This window comes from Oncorhynchus mykiss, chromosome 7 (genome assembly GCF_057628025.1).
Source record: "Oncorhynchus mykiss isolate SJ-2025 chromosome 7, ASM5762802v1, whole genome shotgun sequence".
Classification (NCBI taxonomy): Eukaryota; Metazoa; Chordata; class Actinopteri; order Salmoniformes; family Salmonidae; genus Oncorhynchus; species Oncorhynchus mykiss.
In genome coordinates, this window is record NC_143028.1 from 38,102,460 (window position 1) to 38,121,925 (window position 19,466).

The 19,466-nt window shown below is 43.8% G+C and overlaps 1 protein-coding gene across 3 annotated transcripts in view; it reads right to left on the minus strand.

Moving 5' to 3' along the window:
- Positions 1 to 19,466, minus strand: part of kaznb (kazrin, periplakin interacting protein b) — a 164,208-nt gene that overhangs the window by 30,146 nt on the left and 114,596 nt on the right. For 2 of the 3 annotated variants that reach the window (XM_036983293.2, XM_036983298.2), the window contains exon 4: positions 4,151 to 4,246. In XM_036983293.2, the coding sequence (XP_036839188.1) occupies positions 4,151 to 4,246 (96 nt within the window). Of the gene's footprint in view, positions 1 to 1,034; positions 3,051 to 4,150; positions 4,247 to 19,466 lie in introns of those variants that run through there. The other variant, XM_036983296.2, reaches the window with a different exon arrangement.

Below are 19,466 nucleotides of genomic sequence, written 5' to 3' on the forward strand. Positions count from 1 at the left end.
TCGAGACTAGATGGGGTACTTATTAACTTTGCCACCATTCAAGTGAGATCTTACAAAGAGAGTCACCATGCCGGCATGCTCTCTATATAACTGAACTGATCATCACTCGAAAGAGTGAATCAGTCCTAATTCTGATGACCATAGTTAATATTTGCTGTCCATTTCATTTCCCAATGTTGACCTGGCTAGGTTCTAGGTAACGCTGAGGTTTCAAACTAACCTTCTGCAACGGTTTAACAGTAGGCTAGCATCATAGACATTAAAACCAAGTTGACTCTGTCAGGCAGGATGAAAATGACTACATCGACCATGACCCTTTGCTAGTTTTGACTACTTTCCCCATAATCCTTAGTGATATTTTTGCGCCATTCAAATCCAAATACTTCCAGCTTCACGTGCCATCGTTTTTCCATAGGAATACGTGGACGAGGTCAGTGCTATGTCTATGGATATGCCGGACTCATCATCTCTCAAATACGTAGGCTATTTGTGCTATGTTGACTGAGCTGCTCATCACCAAATATCTCCCTTAATTCCCCAGACTAGACTCACTCCAGGAGTTTCATATGCTTATGTCAGATTAAGAGATTAACATATTAACCAACGTACATGTCAGATCCAGATCAACCTCATTTGTTTATATGTAAAACAAATAAACAAATTGTGTTGCGGACCGGCTACCAAGAAATATTTTTTCAAAAATTACACACCAAACAACATTTCATTTACAGTCAATAATGTGTTGCTAACACAACCTTTCCATATATAGTAACATTATGTATAGTAACATATTATGTAAATATATTACTAATAATGCCGAATGACGAGATGTTTATTTAGTTACTCGGTGATAATGAGTTTACATGAATCATTCCAATTCCTCTCATAAATAGAGTGTGAGTACACGTGAAAACAAAACTCATGAACTCACACACACCTCTACCGTAGAAACAGAGCTCTGGCCTAAACCAACCCGCTACGATCATCTAAACCCACTACTCTTTCTTCCCTCGTTCCCTCTCTCTCTCACTCACCGGATGTCCCCTCCTCCCTGTCGGACCTCATGTCCTCCTCGTCCTCCACAGCACAGGCTCCGCTGGGCTCCACGGTCAGTGCTGGTGTGTGTTCTCATAGCAGAGGAGCCCAACTCAGACAAACACCATTCAGAAAGACACCGTAGCGAACACACCACACCACAGCAGCCTCTCGCTCAGCCGCTCCCAGCTCTGGCCATTGGCTCCACCCAGCCAGGTTACTAGGAAGTGTTCCCCCGAGAGAGGGAGCCTGTTTTGTCTGTACTCTCCATGTCTGTACTCTCCTCGCTATCTCCCTGTCTCTCGCTCTGTCATTGGCTTATTCTCTCTCTCTCTCTCCTCCCCTTATCTCTACCTGTTCTGGTACACGCCCAGAGGCCGTTTCCATTCCAAACCTCTCTCGCCCCTCCTCTTTTTAACCCCTTCCAGCTGCTGCTGTAGGGAGGTGGACCCGTGTGCACTGACATGATTACTGCTCTTTCTCTCTCTCTCAACCGAGGGAGGGCGTACCTGGAGCCTCAGGTGGTAAGGCAGATGAGTCACTGCTATAGCACTTCTACCTAATGGCAGTGAGCTGAACGACACAGTGACTAAGAGATCTCTCTTTAACAGGACATAATGTACTCTACTGAAGAGATCACCTACCGCACAGAGAACAACACCCCTACGGAACACACTGCCCTTATGGACAATTTGACCATAAGTCACACCAGAACGTGTTCACATGTTTATATAGGACGCCTGGCCTGGAAATAATACACAGTACTGAAGAAACTAGGGACAGGAGTTTTCCCCTGATCATGTAACCTATCCCGGCCACGCACAAATGTTTGGACTTTGTTACTCTATAGCCTGCAGCATGACGAGGCCTGCAATGTTTTCCGGGGTCATAAATGAAGGTAAACCAAAACAATTGCAGCCACAGCACTGGGGTTGTTAGTGTGAGACCTCAACCCAGGAAGTGCTGGTGTTTTCTCCCAGTCCCAGAGCTCAAGGGACTGGCTGTCAGATGCAGGGCTGGATGAGTGTGGACACAATCACAGAGCTAATCGAGTTAGAGTTTTAGCCTCAGGCCCAGGGACAGGAATAGGGACAGGGGGCAGCGGGTGCAGCCAAGTACTAGAGGAGCAGAGGAAAGACCAGTCTTGGTTGGAAGAGGTGGACACTGGGTGGGGGTCGGACATCTGCAAGACTTCCAACAGGCCCTTTAAATGACTGAAATAACGTAGCTTAGTAGCGATGTGTTGCCTTATCATAACCGGGAAAAACAATGTTTGAATGGAAAATAATTGTTTATGTTTCAGGCTTCCGAGAGATCAAATCAGGGTAAATCTGCTGTTTGTATCAACGGAAAGTGTTGGACCGACGCTAACACGGTAAACAAGCAACTTTCTTCATCCTCAGAGACAGCTTTGAAATGTCTTTTGATTCCATCACAGAATTGAATTGCTTGGCGAACACAGGGCTATTTCCCCCTGCCAAGCCTGTAGTAGTAATACAGAATAACTATGTGTCTCAAATATAGAATACACGTATGAGTGGGAGAGAGAGAGAGAGAGAGTGTTACCTCGGTGTTGTAGGCATGAGGACAAGTAGACCATCAATCCAGATGCTTGTCAACTGAGGCAAATGGATCTGTCAATCACGGACTGAGTGCCTGACTGACTGCTCAAGAATCACAGTCATGTGTCATTCATGTGTCATTCATGTGTTATTCATTCGTATTCATTCATATTCGTTCGGCGCCCATTTAGGGCTGTGAGTGTGACGCGCGTTCCTGAGATACAGCCCATTGTTACAGCCTTTCATTTCAGTGCAGCCGGAATCATTTTACTGATATCTTTACTCGTGGTTACCCTTCTCATGTCACTGCTCTTTTGTCTTCATCCTTTCTCAGTCCCTCATCCTCAGTCTTTTCACTACTCATGTGGCTGTCCTTGATTTCAGGGCTCAACTCACTGAATCTCTGTGTCATCGATCCGAGCATAATTACATAAGCTAGGAAAAGTCCATTTATCTGTGTAATAACTCATGCTCTCTCTTTTTCTCGCTCTCCCCCTCTCTCTCCCTCTCTCTCCGCTCCCCCTGTTCTCCAGCCGCACCAGTTGATCTGTCGCTCTGCATTATCAGCACAGAAGAATGTTGATGGAGAGCTGAGAAAGACCGGCATTAAGACGTTAGCTGGGAGGGGAAGAAGGGAGGGAAGGAGAAAGGGATGAAGGACGGATGGAGAAGGGGAGGAGTGACTCTAGACAGATACTACCTCTGTCCAGGGCTGATGGAAATGTCATGAGGCTAATTTAATGGCCTGAGAGTGCACTTCTGCTGCTTCAAGGGGCTGTATCTGATGAAAAGATGAAAATTACAATTCCGGGCAACACTTGTGGCTTTCTGGCAACGTGGTAAAGAATAATGGGAGTGATTAAGCAGGAGAAAATGAAATGCCCTCGAGACTTACAGATTCATCAACAAGCTTCAGGTGATCAATACTCTTTATAATGTTCTTCCTTAGTGGCCAATATCATTACAGATCACAACAAAGACAGAGAGCCTTTATTCAGAGACATCTTTGGAGGGAAAATGAGATGCCATTTAACTCAAACTGAAGGCAGTGATTAGGGCACAAATAGGCATCGGCACAATACAACAATGATGATCATCAATAACACTCTTGTCTATTCAGCAATACAATGTGAAGAGGTTACATCTGCCCCTCTCTCCCCATTCAGCTCTCCTATCAATGTTTCTCTGTAACTCATACAGTATTGGGTCCCAGCACAGAATTGGGTGTATACAGTACAATACCAAGCAGATGATTAACCCTGTGCGCCGTATACTTGCCTATAGTATATAACACAGTCTGATGTAAGTCCTTTAAGGCCCTGGATACAGTCAGACATATTATCAGATTGTTCAGACAGACAGACAGACCAGACCAGACCAGACCAGACCAGACAGACCAGACAGACTCTTCCACATCACAGGCCTCTGCTCCGGTCTGTGTGCACCCAGCTGACAGGTCTGTGTCTCAGTCTTAACTCCCGGGATCAATCACCATGCACACACTTCCTTCCATCACCAAGGCAACACCCTGTATTTCCAAGGCAACACCCTACCTTTGTCGAGCGAGGAGTCTGGGGTGCCAAAGTCCATGAGGCTGGAGATCTCTGTCTGGTAACAGATCTCGCTCACCACCGACTTCTGCCTATGATCTGTCAGAGACAACACAATAGAACACATGACATCAGACCAACAAAAGAGACTAGCAACAGTGTTATGTTGAAGACAAATCATTTCAGGAAGATGTCTTTCTAAGGCAGAAGGACAGTTGCTATTTAGGTTTACACAGCCAGGGGTAACTAACATGACGCATACAAGTAATGAATATGTGTACTGTGTGTGTGTGTGTGCGTCGTCCGGCGGTGCCACAGAGTGAGAAAAGAGAGAGAAAAGAGAAAGCAGAAAGAGTGAGAAAAGAGAGAGAAAGAGTCACTGAGTTTGCATTAAACGTGTGACGTCACCCCTACACACACAGCTGAGAGGCTTTCAAAAACACACAACTTTGGAATTGGCAGAGCCTTTATAGATGCAGTTAAGTTTGACAGGTAATATTCTAATTAACAATATGGCTAATCGATTTTTGCTTGTTTCACAATTTTGGGAAAAATAACCCTTTTTCATACAGACTGTCCCCTGTTTCAATCCACTCACTCTCTCTCTCTCTCTCATGCTCTCTCTCTCTCTCTACCAAGACATTTTGCATCTAGTACAGTGGTTTAACCTTTTACTGCAGCGGGCTGAATCAGGGTCACTCCGAGTGTTTATAAACTTGGCAAAAAAAGAAACGTCCTCTCACTGTCAACTGTGTTGATTTTCAGCCAAGTTAACATGAGTAAATATTTGTATTAACATAACAGGATTCAACAACTGAGACAAACTGAACAAGTTTCACAGACATGCATGTGACGAACAGAAATTGAATAATGTGTCCCTGAACAAAGGGGGGGTCAAAATCAAAAGTAACAGTTAGTATCTGGTGTGGCCACCAGCTGCATTAAGACCTGTAGTGCGTCTCCTCCTCATGGACTGCACCAGATTTGCCAGTTCTTGCTGTGAGATGTTACCCCACTCTTCCACCAAGGCACCTGCAAGTTCCCAGACATTTTTGGGGGGAATGGCCCTAGCCCCCACCCTCCAATCCAACAGGTCCCAGACGTAATCAATGGGATTAAGATCCGGGCTCTTCGCTGGCCATGGCAGAACACTGACATTCCTGTCTTGCAGGAAATCACGCACAGAACGAGCAGTAGGGCTGGTGGCATTGTCAAGGAGGGTCATGTCGGGATAAGCCTGCAGGAAGGGTACCACATGAGGAAGGAGGATGTCTTCCCTGTAACGCACAGCATTGAGATTTCCTGCAATGACAACAAGCTCAGTCCGATGATGCTGCGACACACCGCCCCAGACCATGACGGATCCTCCACCTCGATCCGGCTCCAGAGTACAGGCCTCGGTGAAATGCTCATTCCTTCAACGATAAACGCAAATCCGACCATCAGAGTCAGTAGAAAGGCCTCTTTAATGTCCTAAGTTTTCATAACTGTGACCTTAATTGCCTACCGTCTGTAAGCTGTTAGTGTCTTAACAACCGCTCCACAGGTGCATGTTCATTATTTGTTTATGGTTCATTGAACAAGCATGGGAAACAGTGTTTAAACCCTTTACAATGAAGATCTGTGAAGTTATTTGGATTTTTACGAATTATCTTTGAAAGACCGTCCTGAAAAAGGGACGTTTCTTTTTTTTGCTGAGTGTAGGTAGTCTTAAACAAATCTACTTTGAAACAAAAGTATACACCTCACACACATGGTTATGGGCTTAAAAAAAGAAGACACTTGTGCCATGTCAGATTTTGAGTTGAAATGTATTCAATTTTGAGTTTGCATCCCAATATTACACTTGATATACATCACAGAAGACTGAAATATAACATCATTGTTTGACATAGAAACACTGGTTTTTCTGTGTTAATATTTTTTTTTATTTTATTAATTATTAAATAATAAAACATATTAATACAATTCCACCCATGAGACCACTAGAGGGCGATTTGGTCACTTGGCTGCAGGAAAGGGCTACTGGGTCTAATAGACCTCTGCTGTGTGTGATGAGCTCTACTGGTAAAAGCCTCATCTGCTGCCCTCTGCACTACTCTACTTCTCTCCACTGATAGTTTGGTTTTCATTAACTCATGTCATTTCCACCTCCAAAAATGAACAGAGGACAGCACCAGATAACTCTCATTATAAGCTGGGTAATTTGGGTCCTGGATGTTGATTGTCTGAAAACTGTGGTATATCAGACAATATTCAACGGGTATGACAGAAAATTACTTTTTACTGTTCTAATTACATTGGTAATCAGTTTATAATAGCAATAAGACACCTTGGGGTTTGTGGTATATGGCCAATATACCACTTCTAAGGGCTGTATCCAGGCACTCAGCGTATACCGTAGCCTGGTATACTGGCCATTTACCACACCTCCTCGGGGCTTATTGCTTAATTATACCATCCTCTCCCTCCCTCCTCTCTTCCTCCATGTTCTCCTCCCCCACTCCTTCCTCCTCTTCCTTCACCACCTCCTCCTCCTCCTCTCCCTCCTTCTGCTATGAGGGGATATAAAAGAAAAGCATTTTCACAGGAGAGGAGGCAGCAATATCCCTATTGTGCCATCGAGTCATTTTCTAGAGCAGGACCCAAACAACAAAAAGTGAAACAATTTCCTCAGAAGATGGCTTTAGGACCCTGATATTGATCTGTGGTTCTTCTCGTTAAAGAATACACGTGTTTGAGTTCCGAGAAAAAAACATTCCCAGGCTGGTAACATACTGGAGCTATAGCTGGTGTACAACAATGAAAAGACAGGGTGGGACGAATCAAAGTTCATATCTCAACTATTACGAAGAGCCATAGAGACCCTATAATTCAGTGTTCTAACTTTGTGAGGGTGACCAAAGCCTCCTCACTAATGAAATGACATGTGTTTATATGCAGTACAATATCATCACATTGGCCAGTCTAGTAGCCATAGGCCTGACCTTCAGGGTACAGAGTTTTAAACATCTCTCTTTCCATTGGCTCCTTTTAACCATCTGCAGTGCTGTACCTCATCTCCAACTGGACACAACCCAGATGTTTTTTTTTTCTTGCCATTAATAATAATAATAATAATAATAATAATAATAATTACAGGTCGACCGCGCCCCCTGCCACACCCACCACCTAGGGCTGTTGCGGTATATCTCACCACTGTGCGTTTCTATCTCCTCCCTTCTCTCCTGCATTCCTTTCTCGAGCACACAGAGAGAGGGGCTGTCAACAGTTTCATTAAATAGCTGGAGTAGTCAACCTGACATGAGAAAAAAACGAACCGGCGGGAAAGTGGCCTCTATTCTTTATTTCAGTGCAAATGGAGGATATGTATTTTTTTCTCCTGCCCCTGTTCCTGCACCTAATTCTGCACCTGTTCCTGTTCCTGCACCAGTACCTGTTCCTGTTGCTGCACCTGTACCTGTTCCTGCACCTGATCCTGCACCTGTTCCTGCTCCTGTTCCTGCACCTGTTCCTGCACCTAATCCTGCACCTGTTCCTTTTCCTGCACCTGTTCCTGCACCTGTTCCTGTTCCCGCACCTGTACCTGTTCCTATTCCTGTTCCTGCACCAGTACCTGTTCCTGTTCCTGTACCTGTTCCTGCACCTGTTCCTGCACCTGTTCCTGCACCTAATCCTGCACCTGTTCCTGCTCCTAATCCTGCACCTGTTCCTGTTCCTGCACCTGTTCCTGTTCCTGCACCTGTTCCTGCACCAGTACCTGTTCCTGTTGCTGCACCTGTTCCTGTTCCTGCAACTGTTCCTGCACCTGTTCCTGTTCCTGCACCTGTACCTGTTCCTGTTCCTGCACCTGTTCCTGCACCTGTTCCTATTCCGGTTCCTGCACCTGCACCAGTACCTGTTCCTGTTCCTGCACCTGTTCCTGCACCTGTACCTGTTCCTGAACCTGTTCCTGTTCCTGCACCCGTTCCTGCACCTGTTCCGGTCCATTTCATAATGGACCATTCTAAATAGAAACTCATTTTACATATTAGTAAAGACAAGATTAAATTGAGAATAGTCTGATGGGTGAAAATATGATCACTTGGTGAGAGAACAGCATGTGCAGCCTGAGGCAAGGAACAGAGAGCAAGCGACTTTTTAAAATCATCAATAGCCTATAGTTGCATCATGCAGCCCATATACGTTTGGATTTCTAAGACATTCTAAGGCTTGTATCATTCGCAACTAAAGTTGCCAAATAACTGGCCTTTATGATTAACATAGCCACTTCAAACGCTCCAGAATGGGAAAAATATCCTTTCTATTTTATCCAGCTAAGTTCAATGATATGCTTCTTACTTTAAAAATCACATAACATAAAATAATGTCACAGGACTTATAAGCATATCTTTTCTGCTAAAGTCTACAGTCTATGGCATGGAGCACAGGCAGACCGTATGTTTCTTTAGACCTGCCTAAAAGAAATAATAGATTGATTCGATGTTCCAAAGGCGTGCCTCAGCGGCTTGTATGTGTGGAGGCAAGGAGATGCTAAACATGTTTATGTTAATTAACGGTTAGTTCCCAAGAGACCGGCAGTCTTTGGCATGACAATAACCGACTGACAACATTTCATGACCGCCACAGACCTACCACCACCAAAACAATTTTTTGATCCGGAAAAAAACCTGAAGTCATTCACACACTCTTCTCCTAGTCTGCAGGTTTGGGCAGTTTTACTTTTGTGGCCTTATGGTATTTTTCCAGTTCATTGACGTCCTTCCTTCCCCTCCCATCGCTTTCTCTCCGGGATGTTGTTGTGGTGTTATTCTTCCCCCTCACTTCCCTGCCTGCTGACCTTTCCCTGGGTCTTTAATATGGAGATTGGGTAACAGGCAGGGAAGCAGGCAACATAGCCTCAGGCTCCATGCTGGCCGGCTGGGTGGCTGCGTTCCTTAGCGGGGGATAATGAAGAGAGGGGTCGGCACTGAGACTAAAGCCTTCAGCACGCTCCGGTTCTGCTGGTGCCTAGCTGAACTCGGCACGCTTCCCATCCGAAAATATTCAGAACAGTTTGTGTATATACACAACATTACCAAAAGTGTGTGGTCACCTGCTTGTCAAACATCTCATTCCAAAATCATGGGCATTAATATGGAGTCAGTCCCCCCTTTGCTGCTATAACAGCTTCCACTCTTCTGGGAAGGCTTTCCACTAGACCTCGCTTTGCGCACCGGGGCATTGTCATGCTGACACAGAAAAGGGTCTTCGTCCACCAAACTTTACAGTTTACACTAGGCATTCGGGCAGGTAGCGTTCTCCTGGCATCCGTCAAACCCAGATTCGTTCGTCGGACTGCCAGATGGTGAAGCGTGATTCATCACTCCACAGAACACGTTTTCACTGCTCCAGAGACCAATGGTGGTAAGCTTTACACAACTCCAGCCAAAGCTTGGCATTGCGCATGCTGATCTTAGGCTTGTGTGCGGCTGCTCGGACACGGAAACCCATTTCATGAAGCTCCTGACGAACAGTTCTTCTGTTGATGTTGCTTCCAGAGGCAATTCGGAACTCAGTAGTGAATGTTGCAACCGAGGACAGACGATTTTTACATTCTACGCGCTTCAGCCCTTGGCGGTCCCTTTCTGTGAGCTTGTGTGGCCTACCACTTCACGGCTGAGTCGTTGTTGCTCCAAGATATTTTCAGTTCACAATAACAGCACTTCCAGTTTACCGGGGCAGCTCTAGCAGGGCATACATTTTACTGACTTGTTAGAAAGGTGGCTGTCAGATTCTCCTTAGGAGAGGTGGGTGTGGAGTCAGGCGCAGGAGAGCAAGAAGTCCAAGAAGGGCATTTATTTACAAGACCATCAACAGAACAGGTACAGGACCACAACTGCAGCCACTAAGAAACAGGAACACAGTCCAGTCGAAAACGGAGGAAACACACTCCTCTGACTAAACTAACGTGCGGGAAAACAGTCCCGTAAAATACACCTGTTTAACAGAAAAAACAAAACGCAATCCAAACCAACGACAGTAACACAAACAATCCCGCACAAAACCTAGCGGGTAGGGCGAGATTAAATACCCCACTGATTAGCCTAAACTAGACACAGGTGAGCACAAGACAGACAAAACCAAACGAAAAAGAAAAGGGATCGGTGGCAGCTAGTAGACCGGCGACGACGACCGCCGCCCGAACAGGGAGAGGAGCCACCTTCGGTGGAAGTCGTGACAGTGGCATCCTATGACGGTGACACATTGAAAATCACTGAGCTCTTCAGTAAGGTAATTCTACTACCAATGTGTGTCTATGGAGATTGCGTGGCTGTGTGCACGATTTTATACACCTGTCAGCAACGGGTGTAGCTGAAATAGCCGAATCCACTAAATTATAGGGGTGTCCGCATACTTTTGTATATGCTGCAGTTCAAAAGTTTGGGGTCACTTAGAAATGTCCTTGTTTTTGAAAGAAAATCACATTTGTCCATTAAAATCACATCAAATTGATCAGAAATAATGTTGTAAATGACTATTGTAGCTGGAAATGGCACGTTGTGTAATCCAAGTTTATAATTTTAAAAGGCTAATTGATCATGTTATTTTAATGGACAGAAAATGTGCTTGTCTTTCAAAAACAAGGACATTTCTAAGTGACACCAAACTTTTGAACGGTAGTGTATATAGCGTAGTTTTGGTCATGTAGTTTATTATGATGACATTTTGCAATGTTTTTGTTATTTTTAGTCTCAGCAAGGGTTTTTTCATCCATTAGTGTGTGCACACATTTTTTTTTCAAGGAATACTCCCTTAAAAGACCTTTGCTTGAAAAACTAGAAAAAAAACGCCAATAGTACTGTTTGTCCATCTTGATTTTCCGTAGCCAGTATACACTTCCTCAAAAGAGTAGGAATTAATCTGAGTAAGATAACTCAAGATATCTGATGGTTTTGCAGAGGAGATCTTAGTCACACATTTTCAAATCTAACCATTTTTGTTGTTGCTGAAAACGATTAGTCTCTTGTTGAATGACAACACACACTTTATTGAAGAATCCCTACTGTTGACCAATCACCGACGAAGTGGCGTAGACATTTTCTGTGTGCACAAACGGCCGAAAATAAATTTGCTGAAGACCAAAACGAACAAAAACTTTACAAAATGTCATCATAATACCAATACCAATACCATAATGGCCAAAAGTGATGGTTTATTCATGCCCCTTGACTTATTCCTCATTTTGTTACAGACTGAATTCAAAATGGATTAAATCGATTTTTTTCTCAACCACATAGACACAATACCTTAAACTGAAATAGTGAAAACATGTTTTTAGAATTCTTTACAAATGTATTGAACATGAAATACAGAAATGTCTCATTGACATAAGTATTCACACTGAGTCAATACTGAGTCAATACTGAGTCAATACATGTTAGAACCCCCTTTAGTAGTGGTTACAGCTCTTAAGAGTCTTTCTGGGTAAGTCTTTAAGAGCTTTGCACATGGAAATTGTACACTATTTGCCCATTATTCTTTTCAAAATTCTTCAAGCTCCCTCAAATTGGTTGTTGATCATTGTTAGATAACCATTTTTAAGTCTTGCCATAGAATTTCAGGTAGATTTAAATCAACTGTAACTTGGCCACTCAGGTACATTACACTGATTTCTTGGTAAGCAACCCCAGCGTAGATTTGGCCTTGTGCTTTAGGTTATTGTCCTGCTGAAAGGTGAATTCATCTCCCAGTGTTTGGAGAAGGCAGACTGAACCAGGTTTTCCTCTAGGATTTTGCTTGTGCTTAGTTCCAATACGTTTCTTTTTATCCTGAAAAACTCCCCAGTCCTTAACGATTACAAGCATACCCATTACATGATGCAGCCACCACTATGCTTGAAAATATGGAGAGTGGTCATCCGCAATGTGTTTTATTGGATTTGCCCCAAACATAGAACTTTAGATTCAGGACAAAAAGTTAATTGCGTTGCCACATTTTTTGCAGTATTACTTTAGTGAGTTGTTGCAAACAGGATGCATGTTTTGGAATATTTTTATTCTGTACAGGCTTCCATCATTTCACTCTGTCAATTAGCTTAGTATTGTGGAGTAACTACAAAGTGAACCATCTTCCGTTTACTCCTGTCACAGCCATTAAACTCTGTAATTACTTTAAAGTCACCATTGGCCTCATGGGGAAATTCCTCAGCGGTTTCCTTCCTCTCCGGCAACTGCGTTAGGAAGAACGCCTGTATCTTTGTAGTGACTGAGTGTATTGAAACACCATCCAAAGTGTAATTAATAACTTCACCATGCTCAAAGGGATATTCAATATTTACCAATAGGTGCCCTTTTGCGAGGCATTGGATATCCTCCCTGGTCTTTGTGGTTGAATATGTGTTTGAAATTCACGATTATTGCACACAGAGTGAGTACATGCAACTTATTATGTGACTTATGTGATTTTTACTCCTGAACTTATTTAGGCTTGCCATAACAAAAGGGTTGAATAGTTATTTACTCAGGACATTTCAGCTTTTCATTTGTAAAAAAAAAAAAAAAAAAAAAACATAATTCCACTTTGACATTATGGGGTATTGTGTGTAAGCCAGTGACACACAAATCTAAATGTAATCCATTTTAAATTCAGGCTGTAACATAACAAGTGGAAAGAGTCCATGGGTGTTTTACAGCTTTGTCATATTATTTGTTACATTTTAAAATCATCTTATTTAATTATTTCATACATTTTACATGTGATAATGCCAGAGATAATTACAGACACCTGTGATAATCTGAAGTACCAAAAAAGGGCCACTAGATGTCTTGTGATATATTACATCAAATCCTTGTTAAGATACCAAAATTCTGGTACTTTACTGGTAAACTTAGAACATTTTCAGTAATATTCCCTGCTTTTGCAACCTCATCTGCAACATCTTTAACTGAGCCGGCCTCAACATGTTGCGTTGAATAACTAGCTAGCTAGTTTGTTAAAAGCATGCTTACTGTCTTGTGGCTACTGGGATATTTATGGTAAATTTGAGCTACAGAGCAAGAATGTCCATCGCTCAAGTCCCCAAACCCTCTCTTGGCACGTGACATTATGTTGATAATGTAAATAGTAAAGTTAATGACATTTTGTTGCAATGCCTCTGCTACAACTCTCTTCAATCTGAATAAGCCCTGACGAGAGAGAGAGAGAGAGAGAGAGAGAGAGAGAGAGAGAGAGAGAGAGAGAGAGAGAGAGAGAGAGAGAGAGAGAGAGAGAGAGAGAGAGAGAGAGAGAGAGAGAGAGAGAGAGAGAAGAGGCTTTATGCAGGAGCTGTCTGTCTTTGGGTGTAAATCAACATAGAGATGAATAAGTAAACAGAGAACCATGAAAACTATTCCCTATTTGAATATTCAGTTGAGTCCCTTCCTCAACCTAGGAGAAACATCCTGATCGGTCACTCCAGTGGTACATCCCTGTATGTGTGTCATCTGTGCTAGAAAGTACAGGTATGCAGGGAATAGGTCATAGGGATAGCCTTCCTCTCTAGCTGGTCAAACTCTAGCCGTGAGAGGTCAAAGGTTAGGTAAATAATGAGACAAACCCGTGGTGGGGCTCCCACTAACCCAAATGACTGCCCGAGGATGTCAGGAATCACAGGAGTGCATACAGCAGGCGATTGACCGCCCTGTCAACCAAAGGAAAAATACATGTCATGTACTATTTCTCTGTCTCTCTCTATTGCTAACGTCATGTATGAAATAATTCATTGTAATAATAAGCATGATTATTCATTCGGCTCATTCCCCAATAACGCATTCATATCACAGGCCATTTTTAATGAAAAAGCTTTCCCAACAACCAGCAGGAAATGCAGTCATGCATAATCATAGCTAGAGTAAACAGCCATGAGTTAATCGTGAGATTTTCCTGAGAGCATACAGGATGCCTGATGGTAGGCACCTCTTCAGGCAGAGTGGGCAGAGGCTCACCAGTAGGTTGTCATTCAGAGCTCTGATAGGCTCTCTGTGGTGCCATGTGGTGTCTCATCCACTGGAGCCTCTGGGGCCTGGACAGAGTAGGCTGTCTGTTACAGAGGGAGATGTGCTCTATACAATCTATGCTCTATTACAATCCTGGGTGAACATGAAGTGACCTCTCCTAATCCCTCAGAGCCACCTGGGTCATCAGTTTCCACCCCGTGTCTGGTTCTCTTCAAACAATCCATGTGCTTCCTGTCACCGCTAATTCTTCTGACATTCATAGATCTCTGACATGGATGAATGGTCTCATATCCTGTCCCTTTTTCACTCAGAACACTTGACTCTGTGGCGAGCCGTGCAGGCTCAAACCACCTCTGAGAGAAGAACAGAGGTCACCCATCTAACAAAAAATCGGTTTAAAAACACCAACTCTAAATGCTAGTCAGGAACAGAGGATACAAATAAGCAGCAGGCTATGCATCATCCTGCAGGTTTTTCCCCCGGCAGAATTAAGAGACAACTATCAGCGTCCTGCAGACAGCTCCTCTCTGCCTCTCCTCACCTAACCCATTATTACACAGACATTCACTGCGCTCCATTATCAATCATCCCCAAGGAAAAAGAGAATACAATCACCTGATGCTGCCCTGGAATCACATCACCACGCCCTACAAATATCCCTGTGCCGCGGCTGAGTGCTCTACAGTAACATGCTCCTGGTTACATGTACAGAGTGCCATTCAGGTGACTAAGACACACACACACACACAATGACGTCAAGGACACACCACTTAAAACATATTTTCCAATAGCACGAATGGCTACATAATCGTCAGGCCATTACCTTGGTCCCAGTAGTGGGCTAGGTCTGCATGTTGGTCAGTTATTACGATGGTCATTATGAGACTACAGGGTGCCAGCTACTAGTAGAGTCCCTTGCAATTAACTGGACCTTATTTCATCACAACTAACTAGAGGGTCTAAACTGGACCACATCTGAGGGTTATGGTTCCCTGGAGAATAGAACCAAAATTGCTACGCGCTAAAGTCTCCCCCTTGAGAATAAAATGAAGCACTGTGTTCTAATTATTTTATTTGTTCTCTGTCACGCGGTGATATTGACCAGGCACAATGCAAGAACATTTGAATTGCTATCTAAATAGAATTTCACAGTCACGTCACGGCGAAATCAATGAACACATTCGCAAAAGTTCTGGGTCTTTTGTGGTTTGAACCTTTTAGAAGAAGTGACCTTTTAGACAAAATACCTCTTCAGGTCCAGGTTGTTAAAGACATGGACATTTGTGGTAATAGGTGTTGAAATATTGAAAAGAATCCCTCCAGTCTCTGCCTCTCATTCACAGCCTCCTGCGGTACTTTGTCTGGCAGACACAGAGACACATGGAGCTCATCCAAATTCCAGCACCCAGAATGCTGACAAGAGGAAAAGGAATGCCTTTTTCCCCCCAGAGATCCATACGCACAGCAGTTTGGTCAATTTACAGGTATCGTTAGCAAGCCTATGCTACAGATGGCATTGATGAATTGAAACCATTTTCTCTGTGATTGGGACTGCTGTGATAACAAGAATTGTCAGCTTTAAAAATGACCGGGAGATGACTGTGAAACCAGAGGTAACCTTATGAAAAGACGACTTTACAAACAGACTTTCACATGTCCGTCTCTCCTCCCCCATCGGAAGGGATGACTTCCATGCCTGAGGTCACCTATAGTGTCATCTGTGTGTCAACTCAAAGTATCCCGATTAAGAGCCTCATATTGTGATTTCCAAAGAAAGTATTACTGGAAAGTATACTCTTCACTTGACCTGTGAGTCAGGGTTCTCCTTCTCCTGACTGAAAGGGATACGAGATCAAAAGCTACTGCCTTCGATCATTCTGGCCTGCCTGGAGCTGAACACATAGGCTGTACGAATCTGTATTCATAATCGCAGGCGACACACACAGCACATCTATAGTGGCTGTATTCAGAGAGCATTAGGTCTGAAAGGCTGCTTCAAGGCTGCTGTGATCAACGGGCCCTAGATGCTGTAAGCGCTGTGTGTGGATGTGAAGACAGCTCCAGTCTCAGTCTCAGCCTGCCCTGAGGAAACCTCCTCCAAACATGCCCCATCAGGGACCCACCCAATACATCTACACTACTGTTCAAAAGTTTGAGGTCACTTAGAAATGTCCTTGTTTTTGAAAGAAAAGCACATTTTTGGACCATTAAAATAACATCAAACTGATCAGAATACATTCATTGTCGCTCTCTCTCTCTTTCTCTCTCTCACTCGCTATATCTTTCTCTCTCCCTCTCTTCCTGTCTCTCTGGCTATTTCTCTTTCTCTCGCTTTCTCTTGCTCACTATCTCTCAATTCAATTCAAATAAAATATCAATGCAACATTTAAAGTGTTGGTCCCATGTTTCATGAGCTAAAATAAAAGATCCCAGAAATATTCCATACACCCAAAAAGCTAATTTCTCTCAATTTCTTTGCACACATTTGTTTACATCGCTGTTAGTGAGGATGTCTCCTTTGCCAAGATAATCCATCCACCTCACAGGTCTGGTTAAATAGCATAATCGTTACACTGGGGCACCTTGTGCAGGAGACAATAAAAGGTCACTCTAAAATGTGAAGTTGTGTCACACAACACAATGCCACAGATCTCTCTAGTTTTGAGGGAGTGTGCAATTGGCATGCTGACTGCAGGAATGTCCACCAAAGCTGTTGCCTGAGAATTTAATGTTAATTTCTCTACCATAAGCTGCCTCCAATGTCCAAATGGCAGCATGTCCAAATGGCCTCACAACTGCAGACCATGTGTGACCATGCCAGCCCAGGACCTCCATACCTGGCTTATTCATCTGCAGGATTGTCTGACCAGCCACCCAGACAGCTGATGAAACTGTGGGTTAGCACAACCGAATGATTTCTGCACAAACTGTCTGCAGAAATCGTCTCTGGGAAGCTCATCTGCGTGCTCGTCGTCCTCACCAGGGTCTTGACCTGACTGCAGTTTGACGTTGTAACCGTTGGCCATTTGTACGCAGGAGAAGTGTGCTCTTCACGGATGAATCCCAAGTTCAACTGTATCGGGCAGATGGAAGACAGTGTTCATGGTGTCATGTGGGCGAGTGGTTTGCTGATGTCAACGTTGTGAACAGAGTGCCCCACTGTGGCGGTGGGGTTATGGTATGGGCAGGCATAAGCTGCGGACAACGAACACCACTGCATTTTATAAATGGCAATTGGAATGCACAGAGATACACGAGATCCCGAGGCCCATTGTCGTCCCATTCATCCGCCGCCTTATGTTCCGCCTTGTCAACTCATGTTACAGCATGATAACGCACAGCCCCATGTCGCAAGGATCTGTACAAAATTCCTGGAAGCTGAAAATGTCCCAGTTCTTCCAGGGCCTGCATACTCACCAGACTTGTCACCCATTCAGCATTGTTTGCGATGCTCTGGATCGACGTGTACGACAGCGCGTTCCAGTTCCCACCAATATCCAGCAACTTCGCACATCATTGAGGAGGAGTGGGACAACATTCCACAGGCCACAGTCAACCACCTGATCAACTCTATGCGCTGCATGAAGCAAAAGCTGGTCACACCAGATACTGACTGGTTTTCTGATCCACACCCCAACCTTTTTTTTAAGGTATCTGTGATTAACATATGCATGTCTGTATTCCTAGTCATGTGAAATCCATAGATTAGGGCCTAATGAATTTATTTCAATTGACTGATTTCCTTGGAAAATCTTAGAAATTGTTCCATGTTGCGTTTATATTTTTGTTCAGTGTATGTTTATATTGCTGAAGTAAGTGAAATAAACAATAAACAACACTCTATCCCGCTCTAATGATGTCAGTTGATGAGGACAGATGAGGATGGAGCTGGTGAAAAGCAACATGTGTGGAGCCTGGGGTAGATTGCCCATTTTCCCTCACAAAACCCCAGTGTGATTGTGTGAAGCTGGACAAACAGTAAGATTCTCTTTAATTTTGGTCAGTCTTATGTCAGCAGTCTCATCAACTTTTTAATTTGGGGGGTTGGATTGGAACAGCTGGGGAGGCAGAATATAGTGGGAATTTGAACAGATTTCTGTTAAAGATTAGTAAGTAATCTTTAGTATCTTAGATTACTGTGTCCTTAAAAAGCAATCACTGATGCTGATTGGGTTTTGTTAATATAGCTAAATGGCAGTTCAACCACCACCCATCATGACTAACTGTTGCCATGGCACACATAGGCTCCGAGGAATAGAATACAACCGAAAAATACCTCAATGATTCATCCACTGGCACTTTATTCTCTTCACTTCTTTGCCGTTTGTCCCTGTGTGCTAGCTTGTTTGTCCAGGTGTTTCTTTTTGTATGCTTAGGATCCTATATAGGGTCCTTCAAGTATTCAGATGAGAAACCCCGTTAATTCCCGGCAAATATTATGAACCCACTGACCATAATGTCCAGCTTTATGAATCCAACACGAATCCGTCACGACTGTAGGAAGTATGACAATTGACCCATCAACCTTGACAACATGAGGCGATTGTGGCAAGTTGAAATATTAAGGTCAGCTGAGACCATTCCATCCAGGCCTCATCCCTCACTGATAACCTGAGCCACTGTGTTGGGCTGCTGAGGCAGATCACAGGCACCTGAGCTGTTAAACTGGGGAATAGGGTTTAGAGACACACATAGTGCAGAGTACAGGCAGACTTTACCGCTGTGTAATCTGAGGCCGGGGCAGAAATCATTTTAAACCCCACTGATGGCTAGGGCTGTGTGGAGCTAGGAGCTTGCCACTGAGCCATCCATTCTAGCACCACCTTCCCAATTAGCTGAGCTAATGGACTGTCTGGAAACCCTCTAATGTCAATAATGGATATAAACCGTCTTAACACCATGATGGGTGGGATAGATTATCATAATGCGCTGTCAATCACAGACTCGTTCATTTAATAAAGTATTGTTGACGTGGAGAGTCCAGAGTGTCCACTGAGGTTAGTTAACTGAGCCAGTCAACAACTGACGGAGTATGACAGTCGTGTCCGTTTGTGGGTTGAGATTGAGAAGCATTTTTCCTTCTATCAATATGGTAAACAATGGTGATTTGCTCTGATGGGAAACAGACTTTGCTCTCCGAAAGACAGAACGAGGCTGCAAAGACAGAGAGCTGAACTGTGGATGGGTCTGCAGTCCAACTGGGGATCCATAGAGAAAGGTCATCTGAAGCTGGACATTTTAATCGCCTGTCCCTTAGTGAGCCAGAACGTGAGCAGAGAGGTCCCACAGCTAATAACACAACGCAAAACAGGAATGTAAATACACTTCTCTGGGAAAAGTGA